This window comes from Cutaneotrichosporon oleaginosum, assembly GCF_008065305.1.
Source record: "Cutaneotrichosporon oleaginosum strain ATCC 20508 chromosome Unknown ATCC20508_contig01, whole genome shotgun sequence".
Lineage (NCBI taxonomy): Eukaryota > Fungi > Basidiomycota > Tremellomycetes > Trichosporonales > Trichosporonaceae > Cutaneotrichosporon > Cutaneotrichosporon oleaginosum.
This window is the reverse complement of record NW_027072170.1, coordinates 1,422,319-1,436,881: the sequence shown is the minus strand read 5'-3', so window position 1 is coordinate 1,436,881 and position 14,563 is coordinate 1,422,319. Positions and strand designations below refer to the sequence as shown.

At 62.9% G+C, this 14,563-nt stretch overlaps 9 protein-coding genes across 9 annotated transcripts; 5 read left to right on the top strand and 4 right to left on the bottom strand.

Moving 5' to 3' along the window:
- Positions 1-28: 28 nt before the first annotated feature.
- COLE_00594 (uncharacterized protein) lies at positions 29-919 on the top strand (the record flags this gene model as incomplete). The annotated part of the gene is made up of 4 exons (XM_018424961.1): positions 29-47; positions 248-328; positions 391-466; positions 517-919. The coding sequence occupies 4 exons, from the start codon at positions 29-31 to the stop codon at positions 917-919; spliced, it is 579 nt and encodes a 192-aa protein (XP_018279828.1).
- Positions 920-1,448: 529 nt separating this feature from the next.
- On the bottom strand, positions 1,449-2,744 carry COLE_00593 (uncharacterized protein; the record flags this gene model as incomplete). Its single annotated transcript, XM_018422840.2, has 5 exons — positions 1,449-1,751; positions 1,786-2,109; positions 2,142-2,318; positions 2,350-2,580; positions 2,622-2,744. 5 exons carry the CDS (start codon positions 2,742-2,744, stop codon positions 1,449-1,451), a joined length of 1,158 nt encoding a protein of 385 aa, XP_018279829.1.
- Positions 2,745-3,154: 410 nt separating this feature from the next.
- On the top strand, positions 3,155-5,699 carry COLE_00592 (uncharacterized protein; the record flags this gene model as incomplete). Its single annotated transcript, XM_018427307.2, has 7 exons — positions 3,155-3,296; positions 3,394-3,581; positions 3,668-3,763; positions 3,798-4,675; positions 4,727-4,959; positions 4,992-5,443; positions 5,484-5,699. The coding sequence occupies 7 exons, from the start codon at positions 3,155-3,157 to the stop codon at positions 5,697-5,699; spliced, it is 2,205 nt and encodes a 734-aa protein (XP_018279830.1).
- Positions 5,700-5,932: 233 nt separating this feature from the next.
- COLE_00591 (uncharacterized protein) lies at positions 5,933-6,460 on the bottom strand (the record flags this gene model as incomplete). The annotated part of the gene is made up of 1 exon (XM_018427308.2): positions 5,933-6,460. The coding sequence occupies one exon, from the start codon at positions 6,458-6,460 to the stop codon at positions 5,933-5,935; it is 528 nt and encodes a 175-aa protein (XP_018279831.1).
- A 374-nt stretch (positions 6,461-6,834) lies between these two features.
- Positions 6,835-7,449, bottom strand: COLE_00590 (uncharacterized protein; the record flags this gene model as incomplete). Its single annotated transcript, XM_018427309.2, has 1 exon — positions 6,835-7,449. One exon carries the CDS (start codon positions 7,447-7,449, stop codon positions 6,835-6,837), a length of 615 nt encoding a protein of 204 aa, XP_018279832.1.
- Positions 7,450-7,738: 289 nt separating this feature from the next.
- On the top strand, positions 7,739-8,743 carry COLE_00589 (uncharacterized protein; the record flags this gene model as incomplete). Its single annotated transcript, XM_018422841.2, has 5 exons — positions 7,739-7,778; positions 7,844-7,907; positions 7,956-8,128; positions 8,198-8,262; positions 8,315-8,743. 5 exons carry the CDS (start codon positions 7,739-7,741, stop codon positions 8,741-8,743), a joined length of 771 nt encoding a protein of 256 aa, XP_018279833.1.
- A 1,135-nt stretch (positions 8,744-9,878) lies between these two features.
- Positions 9,879-11,862, top strand: COLE_00588 (uncharacterized protein; the record flags this gene model as incomplete). Its single annotated transcript, XM_018420784.2, has 4 exons — positions 9,879-10,022; positions 10,198-10,337; positions 10,376-10,743; positions 10,778-11,862. 4 exons carry the CDS (start codon positions 9,879-9,881, stop codon positions 11,860-11,862), a joined length of 1,737 nt encoding a protein of 578 aa, XP_018279834.1.
- A 58-nt stretch (positions 11,863-11,920) lies between these two features.
- On the bottom strand, positions 11,921-12,551 carry COLE_00587 (uncharacterized protein; the record flags this gene model as incomplete). Its single annotated transcript, XM_018422842.2, has 2 exons — positions 11,921-12,115; positions 12,285-12,551. 2 exons carry the CDS (start codon positions 12,549-12,551, stop codon positions 11,921-11,923), a joined length of 462 nt encoding a protein of 153 aa, XP_018279835.1.
- A 219-nt stretch (positions 12,552-12,770) lies between these two features.
- On the top strand, positions 12,771-14,089 carry COLE_00586 (uncharacterized protein; the record flags this gene model as incomplete). The annotated part of the gene is made up of 5 exons (XM_065626089.1): positions 12,771-13,075; positions 13,221-13,314; positions 13,361-13,506; positions 13,542-13,750; positions 13,905-14,089. 5 exons carry the CDS (start codon positions 12,771-12,773, stop codon positions 14,087-14,089), a joined length of 939 nt encoding a protein of 312 aa, XP_065482583.1.
- Between the last annotated feature and the right edge of the window lie 474 nt (positions 14,090-14,563).

Sequence of the window (14,563 nt, the reverse complement as noted above, 5' to 3'; positions counted from 1 at the left end):
GGAGGAGTCAAATGAGAAGAGGAGGAAGATGAAGTCTCGATGGGTTGGTGCGCGACGCGATGTACCACCTCCACCGCGGCATCAGAACCACGTGACCGTGACGCGACGAGTTCGCTCATCACTACCAGTTGTCCCAACTTCACCAACTCATCAACATCCATCATGTCGGCAACAGGAGCCACGCAGGCCGTGCCGCTGCATCTTACCTCGCTGGCCATTTTGGCGCCCAACAACTCGCCCCTTTACGTCCACTCCTTCACAGGCAAGGATGACGAGCTGCGCGCTTACCATCTCGCGCATGGGGCGGTGGATGTAATTGAGGAGCGGAGTGAGTCTGTCCACGCTGAGAGAGTTGGGACAAGGCGCTATGGGATGGGAATCTAACAACAGTTGTCATGACCTCGTCGCCGAACAGGCCAGCAGACTCTTACCTTGGCCTCCTCTTCTGCATGGAAGACATGGCGTTGTGAGTTCCACTGGGGAAGGCAGGACGCGGAAGGTGTGCGCTGATTCCAGCTACGGCTTCCAAACGCCCACAAAGCTGCGCATGGTGCTAAGTGTTGCTCTCGTCGATGCTGCGGTTAAGGATGGGGATATCGTTGCCATCTTCCGCGCCGTGCACCAACTCCTGATCCGTGCCGTGAACAACCCGTTCTTGAGTTTGCCGGAGAGCTTTGCGGCAAAGCCAGCGTCGTCTGAAACATCAGACGGCGCGGAGAAGGCTGTGGATGGCAAGGAGACTGAAGGGACGGTGCCAACACGGGAGATGGACCGGCTGCGCCTCCGCAACGAACCTGTGCCAGACGACAGCATGTTCCGGTACGGGCCAGAAGACATCAAGGCCGACTGGCTGGTGAAGAGCAGTGTGTTTACGCGAGGGATTGAGAAGCTGGGCTCGCTGTTGGCGGGTCCACGGTGAGGCTGAGAGGGGGCGGGGCTGAGGTAGACGCAGGCGGTAGAAGAGTGCGGAGCCAGAGGAGGCTGGCAAGAGGGCAAGGCTAGAGAGCAAGCGGGTGGGAAGGCGAGACGGCAAGACGGCAAGACGGCAAGACGGCAAGAGAGCAAGAGTGGACAGGATAGAAGCCCTAGATTGTAAGTCCAGCTCGCCTGAGGAAAAATGAGAGCTGACGGCAGACACGCTTATGTATATTGCATCAAACGACATAGACACAGCTGGCACACTGACCCGCTCATTGAGCGTAGGTGGAGATATCCCGATGGTGGGTGTTGTAGTCAGTAATACCTAGAGCTGACATCAGCCTCCCCTTTCTCAATCGCTGATAATGGTCCAAGCTACGGAGGCGCAGACGGCTTGACCACTCTTCCCGCGCCCCCAAACGCTCCGCTCAGCCCATGCAGGTTGCAGCTCTCGGACCCAGAACCATGCCCTTCATTGACACGACGCTCAGAGCTGTGGGCTAGTGACAGATACGGGGCGGACATATGCATCACATGGAGCCACGGAGCCATAGGAGGACCTCCCATGCTAGGTCGGGCGGAACGCTGTCTCCCAGGATGTTCTCTGCGCCCTCGAGGCTCTCGTACCGCACACCCCTCAGCGCCAGGGAGATGTGCTCGAGTGCGTCCTGCGCAGCATCATCGGCGGCATTCTCGTGCTTGTCGAGCTCGATGGTGCACTCGGTAATCAGGGCGTGTCGGCTTGAGATGTGCGCGGTGAGCTTGCCGGCGGTCACTTCGCCGTGGATGATATTTGTGAATTCGGGCGTCTGGCCATACTGCCACTCCCATGACTGCCATCAGCATGTCACCCATGAGACTGCCCACCTTCATGTCCGCCATCCCCTCAGATACCTGCGGCAGCTCGACATCCTCTTCGTGCACATTATACTCTGAGACGTCGCCGCGATATGTGGCCACGAACTCGTCGCGCACAGCCCTCACGAAGTCGTCGTGCGTGATCTCCCTCTCGCCTGCCCTGTACGCGTTGATGGTCGAGACTGGCGCGCGATGCGAGGCGATCCCCTTCGTCTCCATCAGCGGATTGGAGGAGCGGAGGGCTGCGCCGAGATTCGCAACGTCCGACGAGATCAGCATTGTGCCATGATGGTATGCGCGGTGCGAGATGATCTTGTACGCGGACCCCGAGACCTGTTATCAGCCCTTCTCCCGCATCAACATACTTTGAGCTCGCCCTCCTTTGTCCCATCCGGGCGGAGCACGACGTCATTGCGCTCGTTGACGGTACAGCTCGGCACATTCAACCGCTCCCTGACTGCGCGCGAGACGAGCTCCGCGCCACCGTTCCGCGTGAACAATGCCCGGGGCGTGATGACGGAGAAGTTGGTGTTTCCCATGTCCTGGCGTCAGCCCGCTCCATTGCAGACACACATGATACACTGTCCCGCCGCCACTCCGCCGCCGCACGAGCGGCAGCCCGATCTCGCGCAGATACCGCGGCGTCGTCTCCTTCCATGGGTTTTGGTTACGCCCGATGACGACACATGGGATGTTGCGGTACACGAAGAGGATGGGCTGCTCCTTCGGTGTGTGTCGCAGCAACCAGTCTTCGTAGGAGAGGTTGAACCACGGGTCGGTGGAGTGCGAGACGTAGCACGCCGGCTGGGGTCAGCTGTGCGCCGCGGGCAGCGGAGGTGACTGACCGGTCCGAGGGTGATCTCCTCCGCGCGCGCGGCCGTGGATGAGAATGAGCGACAGCGTAATGTCCCGGCGAGTCGGGTGGTCGCGGTAGCCACGGTGCGCAGCTGCGCGAGCGTCGAGAGCATTGAAGTTGGAGCGATGAAGATGCTTGCGGGAATGACGCCGAAGATGTCGACCTCCACCGGTGGAGGTGGGCGGGCGGAACCAACCACCCAGAAGCGATTTCAGCGGCGCCGCAGAAGATCGACAACTTCACCGTGCTTTCCATGTCACAATTCCACTTTCTGATGCGCGAGTGCACTGACAATGTCTCCGACGCGATATGCCACAGTTTTCCGCTTGTTTGTATGCATGCCCGTCGAAGAGATGCTACTTTCTCGGCCGCATGAGGAGGAGGTAAGTGCGGGACCAAATACGCGCCTGTGTTCTCCAGTGATATCTCAGGCACTCATGACGCGGAAGCAATTCGACGCGTCGGGTTTGTTGTGATCGCGCCAAGCACGGTCCGCTCATCTTGTCACCTCTCACTACAACGATGAACCGCCGCGGCCACCTGTCCAAGAAGGTCTCGGGCGTCAAGATCCGGCCCAACACACGACGACACAGCGCGCTGCCGTTAGACGGGGACGAGATTGTGCGGAGCGCGTGGGACGAGGCACACGAAGACGAGGGTGAGGGTGAGTGGAGGTGGAGCGATGGGCGCCCGGTTTGTGGGACTGGCGGACTGGCGGGCCTTCGGCTGGCGTTGCTCGGCGGGAGTAGGGCTCACACCAGATGATGCGCCAATCGAGGCGGCCAACGCTAGCCGGCCGTGGAATGGCATCTCGATCACGTTTACGGGCGTCGCGGACAAGCCTGAGCTGAGCAAGCAGGTTCGCGCGCTGGGCGGGAGGATTGAGAGCGCCCTCACTGTCAGCACTACGCATGTTGTTGCGCCGGGATTTGGGAGCGCAAAGTACTTGGTGAGTGGCTGCCTCCGGTGACTGTCGTGTGCAGCTGAGGCGGCGAGCGTCGCCCTCGCCTCTCCCATCCAGTTCACTAACTGCAGTACGCAATAGAGCACGGAATACCAGTTCTGTCGCCTAGCTGGATCAACGATGCCCACCAAAGATGGCTGAACGGAGAGACGCTCGACGTGCCCGCCGTGAGATACCGTTCTGCGCCAGAGCTGACAACAGAGCGTCGAGGCCCACCGTCTACAGCCCTTTATCGGGCTCAAGATTGCCATATCCGGCATCGAGCAGATGGACCGCCGCAAGAGAGTTATCCAGCTGATCAAGGAGAACGGCGGGATATACAGCAAAGACCTCGACCGCTCCTGCACGCACCTCGTGAGCGCGCACAACGCGCTTGACAAGAGCAAGCAGAGCGAGAAGATCAAGTGGGCGCTCAAGGAGCAGGGCGACCGCGACGCCGGGCGGCGGCGCGGGCGGCGGTACGACGACGAAGACCAGGCGATCGTGTACGAGGAATGGCTGTGGGACTGCGTGGGGTATCGCGGGCGATGGCCTGAGAAGGACTACGACGCGCGCAAGCCCCGGGGCAAGGGCAAGGTCACGCCCGAGGAGGTGATGGACGGCAGCGTGTACGAGCGCCTGCGTCCGCCACCGCCTGTGCCGGTCGACGAGGACCAGCCCATCGTAGTCCGCAAGGACAAGCGCGGGACGCGGGATTCACTCGTTGGCGAGTTGTTGTCGGTGTCCAACATTCCCGTTCCTGAGGTACGGGCGCCTGAAGCCGAGGTCGAACCCGCCGCCAAGGTCGAAGAGGCTGTGGAGGAGGCGCTGCCGAGCCGCGCGGGCGACGTGTTCGAGCGTAAGGAGTCCCGCTTGCATGCGTCGCGGACCGGCGCGTTCGATGCCGGGCCATCACGTACCTCGCCCCCTGCCGATGCTTCTAGAGTGGCGGAGAAGAGGCTCTTTGCCGGGCTACGCTTCAGCCACACTATCGAAAGCGCAGAAGTGCTCGAGAAGGCGATCAGGATGAGAGGCGGGGCATGGGTGTCGGAGGCTGAGCGCTTGCGAGGCGCTGAAGTCGACTACGTGATCATCAGGTTGTGAGTGGCGGAGGATGTAGATGGACATGACGAAGCTCGTGCTGACCACAGGGGTTCGACTGCGCCCGCGCCTGCAGCGGACGGACCCCAGCCCGTGGTAGTCACCGAATGCTGGGTCGAAGCGTGCATCTACGAGAAGGCACTATTGGCACCAGAACGGAACGTGATTTTCCGGCCGCTGCCGTTCACGACTCCGCTGGAGGGCGCGGGCGCGATCGTCGCGCACGTCTCCGGCTTTAAAACGGACCAGGCGGTGTATCTACGGCGCATGCTCAAGGCTGCGGGTGAGTGGCGGTTGCGAGGGCGCTGACGCCAGGCATAGAGGTCAGCAAGGCGCTGGCGCGGGGGAAGATTACACACGTCGTCCTCGCTGCGCCCGAGGGGCGCAAGTTCGAGTCGGCACGGCAATGGGGCCTCGCCATCGTCAAGCCCTCGTGGGTGTGGACTATGGCGCACGAGGGCCGGATCGACCCCGTCGAGCAGCATGTGTTCGGCCCTGACGCTGAGGCACCGCGCAACATCTCGAAGACGGACTCGACGTCGAGCGAAGAACCGATTCTTGCACGCACAGTAGCCTCCACTGACTCGATACTCGGCCGCCAGCCCCCGCTGTCCGCGACGGAGCGCGTGCTGAACAACGCGACGCGCAGCCCGAGCCGCTCGCTGCCCGCCTCTCCCGGCAAGCCTGCGCCGCCACCGACGGTCGACGACGATGTCACCGCGCAACTGCGGCGGCTGGCGGAAGCTAACGCGCCGCGCGCCGTCCTCGTAAGTGCTCCCGACTGTTGCGCGCTTCCGCTAATGACAGCCGACGCGCCGCTCGCTCCCGTCGCGCCCGACGATCTCGACCTCGTCCGGGCCCACAGCGTCGCCCGCCCCACCCATCGATCTAGAAGTACACCCGCTGCCGCGCGAAGACGAGTCGATGCGCGTGACGTACGCGGACCCGGCGTCGGAGAAGGAGAAGCGCAAGCTCGTCGACCAGGTGCTGCGGGGCGCAGACGGCAAGCGGCGGCGTGTGTAGGACGGCATGCAGTGTGGCGCCACTGGGGATGACAAACTTTAAGCGCATGCCCGCCGCTCAGCTCGAGCCGCTACGCGTCGCTGTCGGCACAATTCGGCCCACTGCAACTGAGCAGCGCCACCATTCGACTGAATGAATGATGAATGGCAGTATGTGCCTGCACTGTCGGTTGTGCTGTTTCTGTGCCGGGTAGACGAGCCGGTGGAATGCAATCGTGTCGCGCAGCCGACGCGTCAGAACAGGACGGAGGCATGCTGCATGCTGCATGCTGCATGTGAGACACGAGATAGAGTCGGGTCGATGCAACAGAACTGGAGGTGCACGCGTAACGCCTTGGCCTGGGACATAGCCGGCGTAATGAGCGGGGAACAGTCCCCCCGCCTGAAAACTTGGCTGTTCACGTCATGGATTGGAGCAGTGGAACAATCGCATGGACTGCATCCCGCTGTGCCTCTCTCCTGTCCCCTCTCCCCCTCCCCGCATTGTGCGGCGCGCGCCGGCACGTAATCCCAGTTTGCGAGCGAGAAGACTTGCGTGACGTGTACGTGGCCATCACGCGGCGTCGGCCAAAGTCGGCACTGGGTGCCAGACAGATACCAGTTCCCACGCTTTTTTTGGCGCTGCGCCGTCGCGCCGTCCCTTCTGTCTGCCGCCCAATCCGCCACGGTCGTGTTCCGTGTTTTGCTCAGGGAGCTCTTGACGCTGCATGGAGCGGGCATACCGTCTACCGTCCGAGCATGCAAGCATGGATCATGGATCATGGGCTGTATAGCTGTCAAGCGGTCAAGCTGCCGCACAAAAGTTGCACGCAAAAAAAAAGACGCGAGGACGTCTCGTGGTCAACGTGCCGTGCCTGATTGACCTCAGGAAAGCTGAATCTTGACGCTGCGATGGACCCTTAGATAGGGCTTTCCTGAGATTTTTGCTCGAGATAGGCCCAGGCTGTTCCGCGAAAGAGATGAGATCAAGGCGGCCGCCATCGGGCCATGGGCGGGCCATCGAGTAGCGACGCCGCCACTGCCGGCGTCTACGTTACGAGGCAAGGCAAGGCAGCGTATGCAGCATGCTACCAGGGACTCAATGCAGCCTGTAGGAGTCTAGGGAGAGCCCCCGGGGCGCCGACTGTCATGTCACTTCACAAGGTGGAATGCCGAGCACGGGCGGGAGGCGGAGGCGGAGGCGGAGGGTGACTTGCTGCGGGGGCGGGGATGGTTGAGCGTGTGCATTGCTTGGGCGCTCGATAAAAGAGTGTGCGCCCCGCATCTTGTGCTCCACTATCACAACAAGCAGCTGGCACAAAGGTGGGTTTAGTACTCGCGTGGGCGCAGGTGTGGGCGCGGGCGCAGGTGTGGGCGCAGTGGACGTGGAGGCGGAGCGGTAGACTATACGCCGGCGCGCGGCCCGGCGGCGTCGAGTATCTGGGCACAAGAGAAAGGTGTGTGCTCGAGGAACGGCGAGGAGGAGGAGGAGGAGGAGGAGCACGTTTGTGGGCGGCATCTCTCGACTTGTTCCCACGAGTTCCCACCGTGGCAGGATAACCAGGGCTCTGAAAACGCGTTTGCCGCTCGCCAGCTCCCACGCCACTCCCACGCCCGTCCGGTATCGCTTGCTCTTTCCTCCTCCTCCTCGTCGTCCGCCGCGTCGGGCGAGAGCGGGCCATCCTCGAGTCTGCCCGCCACGTCACGATTCGAGAGGCTCGGCGGTTATGACGCTGGTCCCAGGGTGGGAGGACGGAAAGGGGCCCAGGCATCAGATTAGACGCGTTGAGGATTGTGAGGTGAGGAGGAGGAGGAGGAGGAGGATGGCGTACGGTGACCGCGTCAAGACACGCCTTGCCCCGGCCTGGCTGCGCTTTCGCCACCACCGCCGGCTTCCGTCTTTACACACAACTTGCATCGTCGTCTCTTTCTCTTTCTCTTCATCTACTTGAAAAGTCTCGTCTCGACTTGATACTCACACTCCATCTAGCTCTCTTTCATTCTCTCTCTCTCATTCTCAACACCACCACCACCACCACCACATCCACATCCACATCCACAATGGCCACCTCCGTCCAGACCCCCAACGGCATCGCTCCCCGTGAGTCTCCCTCTCTCCCTCACACACCCTCCCACACCCACCCACACCAATACTGACTATCCCAGACCTCAAGATCGTCGACCGTGTCAACTCGGTCCCCGTCGTTCACGACTCTGTCGCCTACGCCGAGTAAGTCACCAATCTCTCAGACCCCCAGCAAACCCGCTCACTCCGCAGGCACCTTATCAACTCGACCCAGATCACCTCGAACCTCTACCAGACCGTTCTCGGCCTCGCCGCCCGCGCTCTCCAGACCGCCGAGCCCGTCATCACCCGCACCCAGCCCCTCATCAACTCGGCTGACAACCTCGCCGTTGCCACCTTTGACCGTGTTGAGGCCGCCTTCCCTTGTAAGTTGATTCCGGCCTTGCGGAACATTTCACACAACTCGCACAGACCTCGGCCGCTGACCGTTACAGACCCCTTCAAGACCCCCACTCAGGAGCTCGCTGGCTTCAAGCAGGCCAAGGCCTTCCACGATGCGGTACGTGCATGGCTAATGTTCACATCCTGTTGGCCGAAACTGACAATCTCAGCGTGTTGTTCCCGCCATCGAGGAGGTCCTGAAGAAGACCTCGGCCATCAACACCGAGCTCGGCTCGCTCCAGACCCGTGCCGCCGAGGTCATCCACAAGGGCGAGAAGGCATCCCACGAGCTGGTTGAGCAGCTCAAGGCCCTCCGCGAGCAGTCCAAGGACCTTCCCGCCCAGCTCATCGACGGCCTCGGCAAGGTGACTACCGACGTCAAGGCAATCGTTCTCGCCAAGGACGGCACCGTTCAGGAGAAGACCAACAAGCTCGGCTCGTACGTTGTCGAGCAGGTCAAGCCTATCATCGACGAGATTTACAAGCACGTCGTTGGCGCCAAGAAGGCCGCTGTCGAGAAGGCGCAGGCCGCGGCTCCTCAGCAGCAGCAGACCCCCGCTCCCTCCCAGGAGAAGGTCCCCGACACCCACTCGGAGTAGAAAACTCTGAGAGGTGTGTCGGTCGGCACGCAACGAGCCCCGCGTGCGCTAGGGCTATAGTATAGACTGATTCCTTCAAAACCCCTCCTAGCCTCCGGATGAGATGTTTATAGATTCATGTGCTTTGACGCCAAGGTCACCACCCGACGCTCATGATATCCCAGTGTTTTGTATCTGAAATGCGATGACTACTGCTTTGTGGGAGTTTGGTTGATGTGGGAAGGGGGCGCTATGGGATATCGCGCGTCAGGCGGGGGCTTGAGAAGAGGTACATGTATACCCCGCAGTGTATCTCTTGTTCCCTGCAATCCACGTCATCTTGGCTTGAACCTCCGAGGGCCGGCCCGGCTGAATCCTCCGAGCGACAGCCCGAGAGCGGGGTGGAGCATTGCAGACCCTGTACGATATGCTTAGTCGGAGTCGGGGTTGGCTGTAGCGGAAAGGGGAGGGGCGTGCTGGGTGTCGAGTATGTCGAGTCGATAGCGAGTTGCCGGCTGTCGGCCTGTCGGGCAACTGAGGCTGATACTGCATTGTGCGCTCCGTCTCTGATCTCTGACTCTATCGCTCTCCCCTTCGTTCTCTAGATCTGGGGCGCTGCATGTCGCGCATACGCGTAAGAGATGTAGTCCGGAATCTCCATCACGATCCTCCTCCGCTCCTCGGCTCTTCGCCGCTCGGACCTCGCTCTTGAGTCTTCACGCCTTCCGTCGCCAGGCTTCGCGAATCACCACCGCGTATCTCGTTTCACTCTCAGCATGCCGTGCGGCGTGGGGAATCTCCCCCGCACCTCTCACTTCCCCAAGCACCAAGCACCGCCAACTCACCCTCTCTACTCCCCTCCTCCTCCGCCTCTCGCCAATCACCCAAGGCACAACACGAGCGGAGCGCCGCCGTGGCAATAGAGAGGAGCGCCAGCGTCGACAACTGCGCCGCGCGCCATTGGGCGGACACGGGTGAGCTCGCCCATTGCCGCCTCGAGCCGCTGCCGGCCGGCCCGTTGACTTTAGACCCCGAGCGCCGGCGTTTATCTTCCACATTCTCGACGCGACTGCAGTGCAACCTCGACTCGGACTCTGATTCCGGCGACGACGACGACAAGACGACAAGACGACAAGACGACAAGAGGAGAAGAAATATGAGCGCTCGCTTGTTTGCTGCTTCGCTCCGCCGTGGCGCCCGCGGGCTTGTGACTGCCGCGCGGCCTGCGTCCAGGTCTGGCGCTGGCTCGGGGGGAGCTTGGGCAAGGAGGGCTGTCGTCGCTGGCGTGGTCGCTGTTCCTGTGAGTACTGGTGGGCGGGACGGGACGGGGAAGAGAGGAGAAGAGGTCACTGGGCGCCTCACGGTGGCGTCGCCCACGTAGCTTTGGAGCACCCGCGCAAGTCCGCAACCAGTGCAGTCGAGCGACCGAGTGACACCATTTTGGACGCTGAGGATGATACCCCAACTAACCCCAGACCATCTACTTCCTCACCCGCGACAATATCGAGCTCGACACAAGAGCTGCGCCCAAAGGCCGCAGCGTGAGCGTCGCCGATGTCATCCAGCGCCGCGAAGGCCCGGAGATTTGGGTCGTAATCGATGGCGAAGTATACGAGTACGCAACCCCCAACCCTCACTCCCCGCTCACACCAGCATGACAAAGTTCCTCGAAGACCACCCCGGCGGGCGCGACATCATCGTCGCGAACCGCTCGCGCGACGTGACCCCGATCTTCAAGCCGCGCCACCCCAGCGACCAGCTCATGCCGGGCCACTTGCCCGCAGACGTGAAGCACCTCGGCCCGCTCGAGCCCGCGAGCGCAGACGAGCTCGGAGCAATCAAGCTCCAGATCTCGGAGGAGCAGCTGGCCGAGGACGAGCGTGTGCGTGTCGAGCGCCAGAAGATGGAGGAGCGCGGGCTCGGCGTCATTGTCAACATGAAAGACTTTGAAAAGTTTGCCGAGCCGCTGTTATCCAAGGTCGCGTGGGCGTACTACGCGTCTGCAGGCGACGACGAGATCAGTGAGTTGCGGCAAGGTTGGCCTGCTGACACCAGCCAAACTCGCCAACGCATCGGCGTATCAGAAGGTACTGTTCCGCCCGCGCGTCCTCCGCCGCGTGGAACAATGCGACGCCTCGACGCGGCTCATGGGCTGCCCGTCCTCTCTGCCAATCTACATCGCCCCCGCCGCCATGGCCAAGCTCGGGCACCCGCTCGGCGAAATCAACTTGACACGCGGCGCCGGCAGCACCGGCATCATCCAGGGCATCAGCTCGAACGCGTCGTGCAGTATGGACGAGATGCTGGCGGAGCGGGAGGAGGGCCAACCCCTTTTCTACCAGCTCTACGTGAACCGCGACCGGGCGAAAGCCGAGGAGCTGGTGCGCAAGATTGATGCGGGCAAATTCGACGCAATCATGCTGACGGCGGACGCGCCGGTCGGTGGCAAGCGCGAGCGCGACATCCGGCTCAAGGGCGAGTTTGAGGGCCCGGCCGGCGGCGTCGCCGTGAAAAGCAAGGACACGGCGGGCGTCGCACAAGCCATGTTCGCGGGCGTCGACCCCAACCTCGACTGGGACGACGTGCGTTGGCTGCGCGGCCTCACCTCCATCCCCGTGATGGTGAAGGGGGTGCAGTGCGTCGAAGACGCGCTGCTCGCCTACGCCGCGGGATGCGACGGCATCGTCATCTCAAACCACGGCGGGCGGCAGCTCGACACGACGCGCCCCGCGCTCGACGTGCTCCTCGAGATCCGGCGGCTGGCGCCGCACCTCCTCCGCCCCGAGTTTCGGGCGCCGACAGGCCCGTCCGCCGACTCGCTCGCCGCGCCGGACCGCCTCACGCCCCCCGACCGCCCCGACGCGGCCGGCATGCCCCGCCGCTTCGAGATCTTCATCGACGGCGGCGTGAGCCGCGGCACCGACGTCGTCAAGGCGCTGTGCCTCGGCGCAAACGGCGTGGGTATCGGCCGCGGGTTTTTGTACGCGCAAAGCGTGGCCGGCGAAGAGGGCGTCGAGCACGCCGTGGAGATCATGAAGAGCGAGATCGAGCTCGCTATGCGCCTCCTCGGCGCCACCCGCATCGAGCAGCTGCGGCCGAGCATGGTCGAGGTTGTGGGGGAGCCGCCGCGGGCGGCGTAGGCAGGAATAGAGTACAATGCATACGAAATAGGGTCTATTGGGTTGGAAAAAACGTGCGCTAGTGCAGCGCGGCGGCCGTCTCGGCGCCGCCGGCTACGGACTTGCGGAACGAGTGGTCGTCGCCGCCGCCCGCGACGCGGTTGAGCCTCTGCTTCCCTGACGCGCCCCAAGATGCGCGCAATGCGCCGGTGACGGACCCCGCGACGAGCGAGAGGATGCCCCAGAACGCGCCTTGCAGGAACGGCGAGATGACCTGGGGTTAGCGATAAGCCCATCGGCGCCTCTCCAAGTGGTTCTAGCGGCCACGGAGCATCCGCGCTACGCATCCTGCTCTTTCCTCGATCCCCGCTCCGCTCAACCCCACCCCGCCCTTCTCCGCCGTCCCGATGCCTCCCTCTTCTTCCCCCACCAACCAAACCCACCTGATCCCGCAGCGTGATCCACGCCGCGCTCTTCCACACTACGGCCACCTCGCGCCCGCCCGCGATCTCGGCCTTCACGTCGTGCTCGCCGCGCAGCGCAGGCATCAGGCTGCGGAGGTAGGCCTGCTCGAAACGCATCTCGGGTATGGGGGGCATGGTAGCGCGCACGCGGCGGCGCGCGGCCTCGCGCGCGCGGTTGTGGTGCAGCTGCGCAGCGTCGAGCACCATCTCCTGCGGGAGGTCGGGGAAGGAGAGTGCGTCGGCCATTGGAGAGAGATGGAGGGAGGGGAGGCGGGGTGGGTGTGAGGTGGTAGTCGAGGGGCAGGCCGGGAGGGTGGATAGTGGAGGGTGGCGGGGGCCACGTGGGTTTACTCCCATATGTGTGGTGGCGATGTCACGCACGTCACTTCGCTTCATCCACCATGAGCTTTAACGATCTCGAGCGCGGGCTGGGCTCGGCGCGCCGCGCCGCCGGAGGTGGGTTTGATGGACGTGGTGGGCGGGAGATGGCTGCCGGACGAGCAGGCGGGCGGGAGAGCGAGGAGGAGCGGTGCGGGCGACTCCGCTGCGAGCTTAGGTCTCCGCAGCAGGTGGAGTCGGTCAACATCCGCTCCCATCGTTCCCGCTGGCGCGATTCGTCTGCTCACACCAGATGGCGACCCAGAGTTCTCGCGCGTCAAGGATGCTGTGTCGATTCAGATCTTCAAGATCCAGAGCAACGTGCAGGGTATCCAGCGGTTGATTGACAAGCTGGGGACCAATGCCGATGGGCCGGCTGTGCGGACGTCGCTGTGAGTGTGGGCGGGTGGACGTGGATCGGGCACCTGGACTCATCGCCGCTGGCGGGAAGACATGCAAGCAGAGAAACGCTGCGATCCGGGAACCCGGGGTGCCATCTCGGACTTGCGCCTGACGTGAGAACCGGCTGACAAACAGCCACAACCTGACAGAGTCCACCCGCGACATGGTCAAGAAGAGCACGGATGAGATCAAGGCGCTCACAGCATTCCCTTCTGGCGGGGAGGGACAGGTGCGCGCGCTCGCACTCTTTGGCCGACATGAATACTAACACGCAGGCGCAGCGCAAGGCGATCCAGTCCAAGCTGTCGCGCGAGTACACCTCGGCCCTCCAGGGTTTCCAGCGCGTGCAGCGCCTCAGCGCGGAGCGGCAACGGAGCACGGTCGAGGTGCAGAAGCGCGCGGTCGAGTTACAGGAGGAGGCGTGAGTGGCACCTCACGGTTAGCTCACCCCAGCAACGAGGACCGCGACAGCGTCGAGCTCGAGCGCGTGCAGCTGCAGACGCAAGCGACGGCGCCGCAGATCACGCAGTCCGAGCTCGAGTTCCAGGAGCAGTTGATTGCGGAGCGCGAGGGCGAGATTCGCGAGATTGAGAGCGGAATACACGAGCTCAACGACATCTTCCGCGACCTCGGTGCGATCGTGCAGGAGCAGGGAGGGCTGATTGGTGAGTCTTGCTGAAATGGAGTTGGTGAGCGGTAATTGTGCAGGCAGCCAACCGCCTGTCCTTCTGGGAACAGGAGCATATTAAGCCAGCTGCCATTCTCACCTCATACCCCCTTTTGTTGTGGTTGGGCGCAGTATATATGCCTGCCTCTCACATTCACAACTGACGCCAGACAACATCGAGAGCAACATCGTCAACGTCCACGCACACACGACGTCGGCCGCCGAGGAACTGACCTCGGCGCACGAATACCAGCGCAAGGCCGGACGCCGTATGGCGTGCCTGCTAATTATCCTGGCCATTGTCGCCCTCTTCATCCTCCTCGCGATTCTGGCCTAGTTGTATCGTTATTATGCAGTGTTGGTGTGTGCGGGCCGCGCGGAGCGCGGGCAGCAGTGGGTGCGAGTGTCCCGTAGCGCTGTGGCAGGGGAGTGTCGATCCTTCGGCGATGTCTGGAGCTGTCTTCGGCCTGCGTCGGCACACCCCGCCGTCCGCGTCGATCTCTCGCGCGTCAGCGTGCAGTCCGCGAGCCGGCTCGGCTCACTACGTCTCGGCCCGCCAAGCTCGGTCTCGGCGTCGGCGTGACACGGCTCGCGGCGCTTGGCGTACAGTGACACGGCTCGTGACACAGCTCGGCCCACCACACCTCGTCATCTCATCTCCGTCCAGCCCCTCCACTTCCCTCCACCCCGCCTCACGCCCCAACGATGCACCCGCGGCCGCCGCCTGCGCGCCGCATCGCCGCAGCGCCAAGCCCCAATGTTCACTTGCACAGATTGCGATAAACCCTGGAATGGGCTCGATATTTCGAAC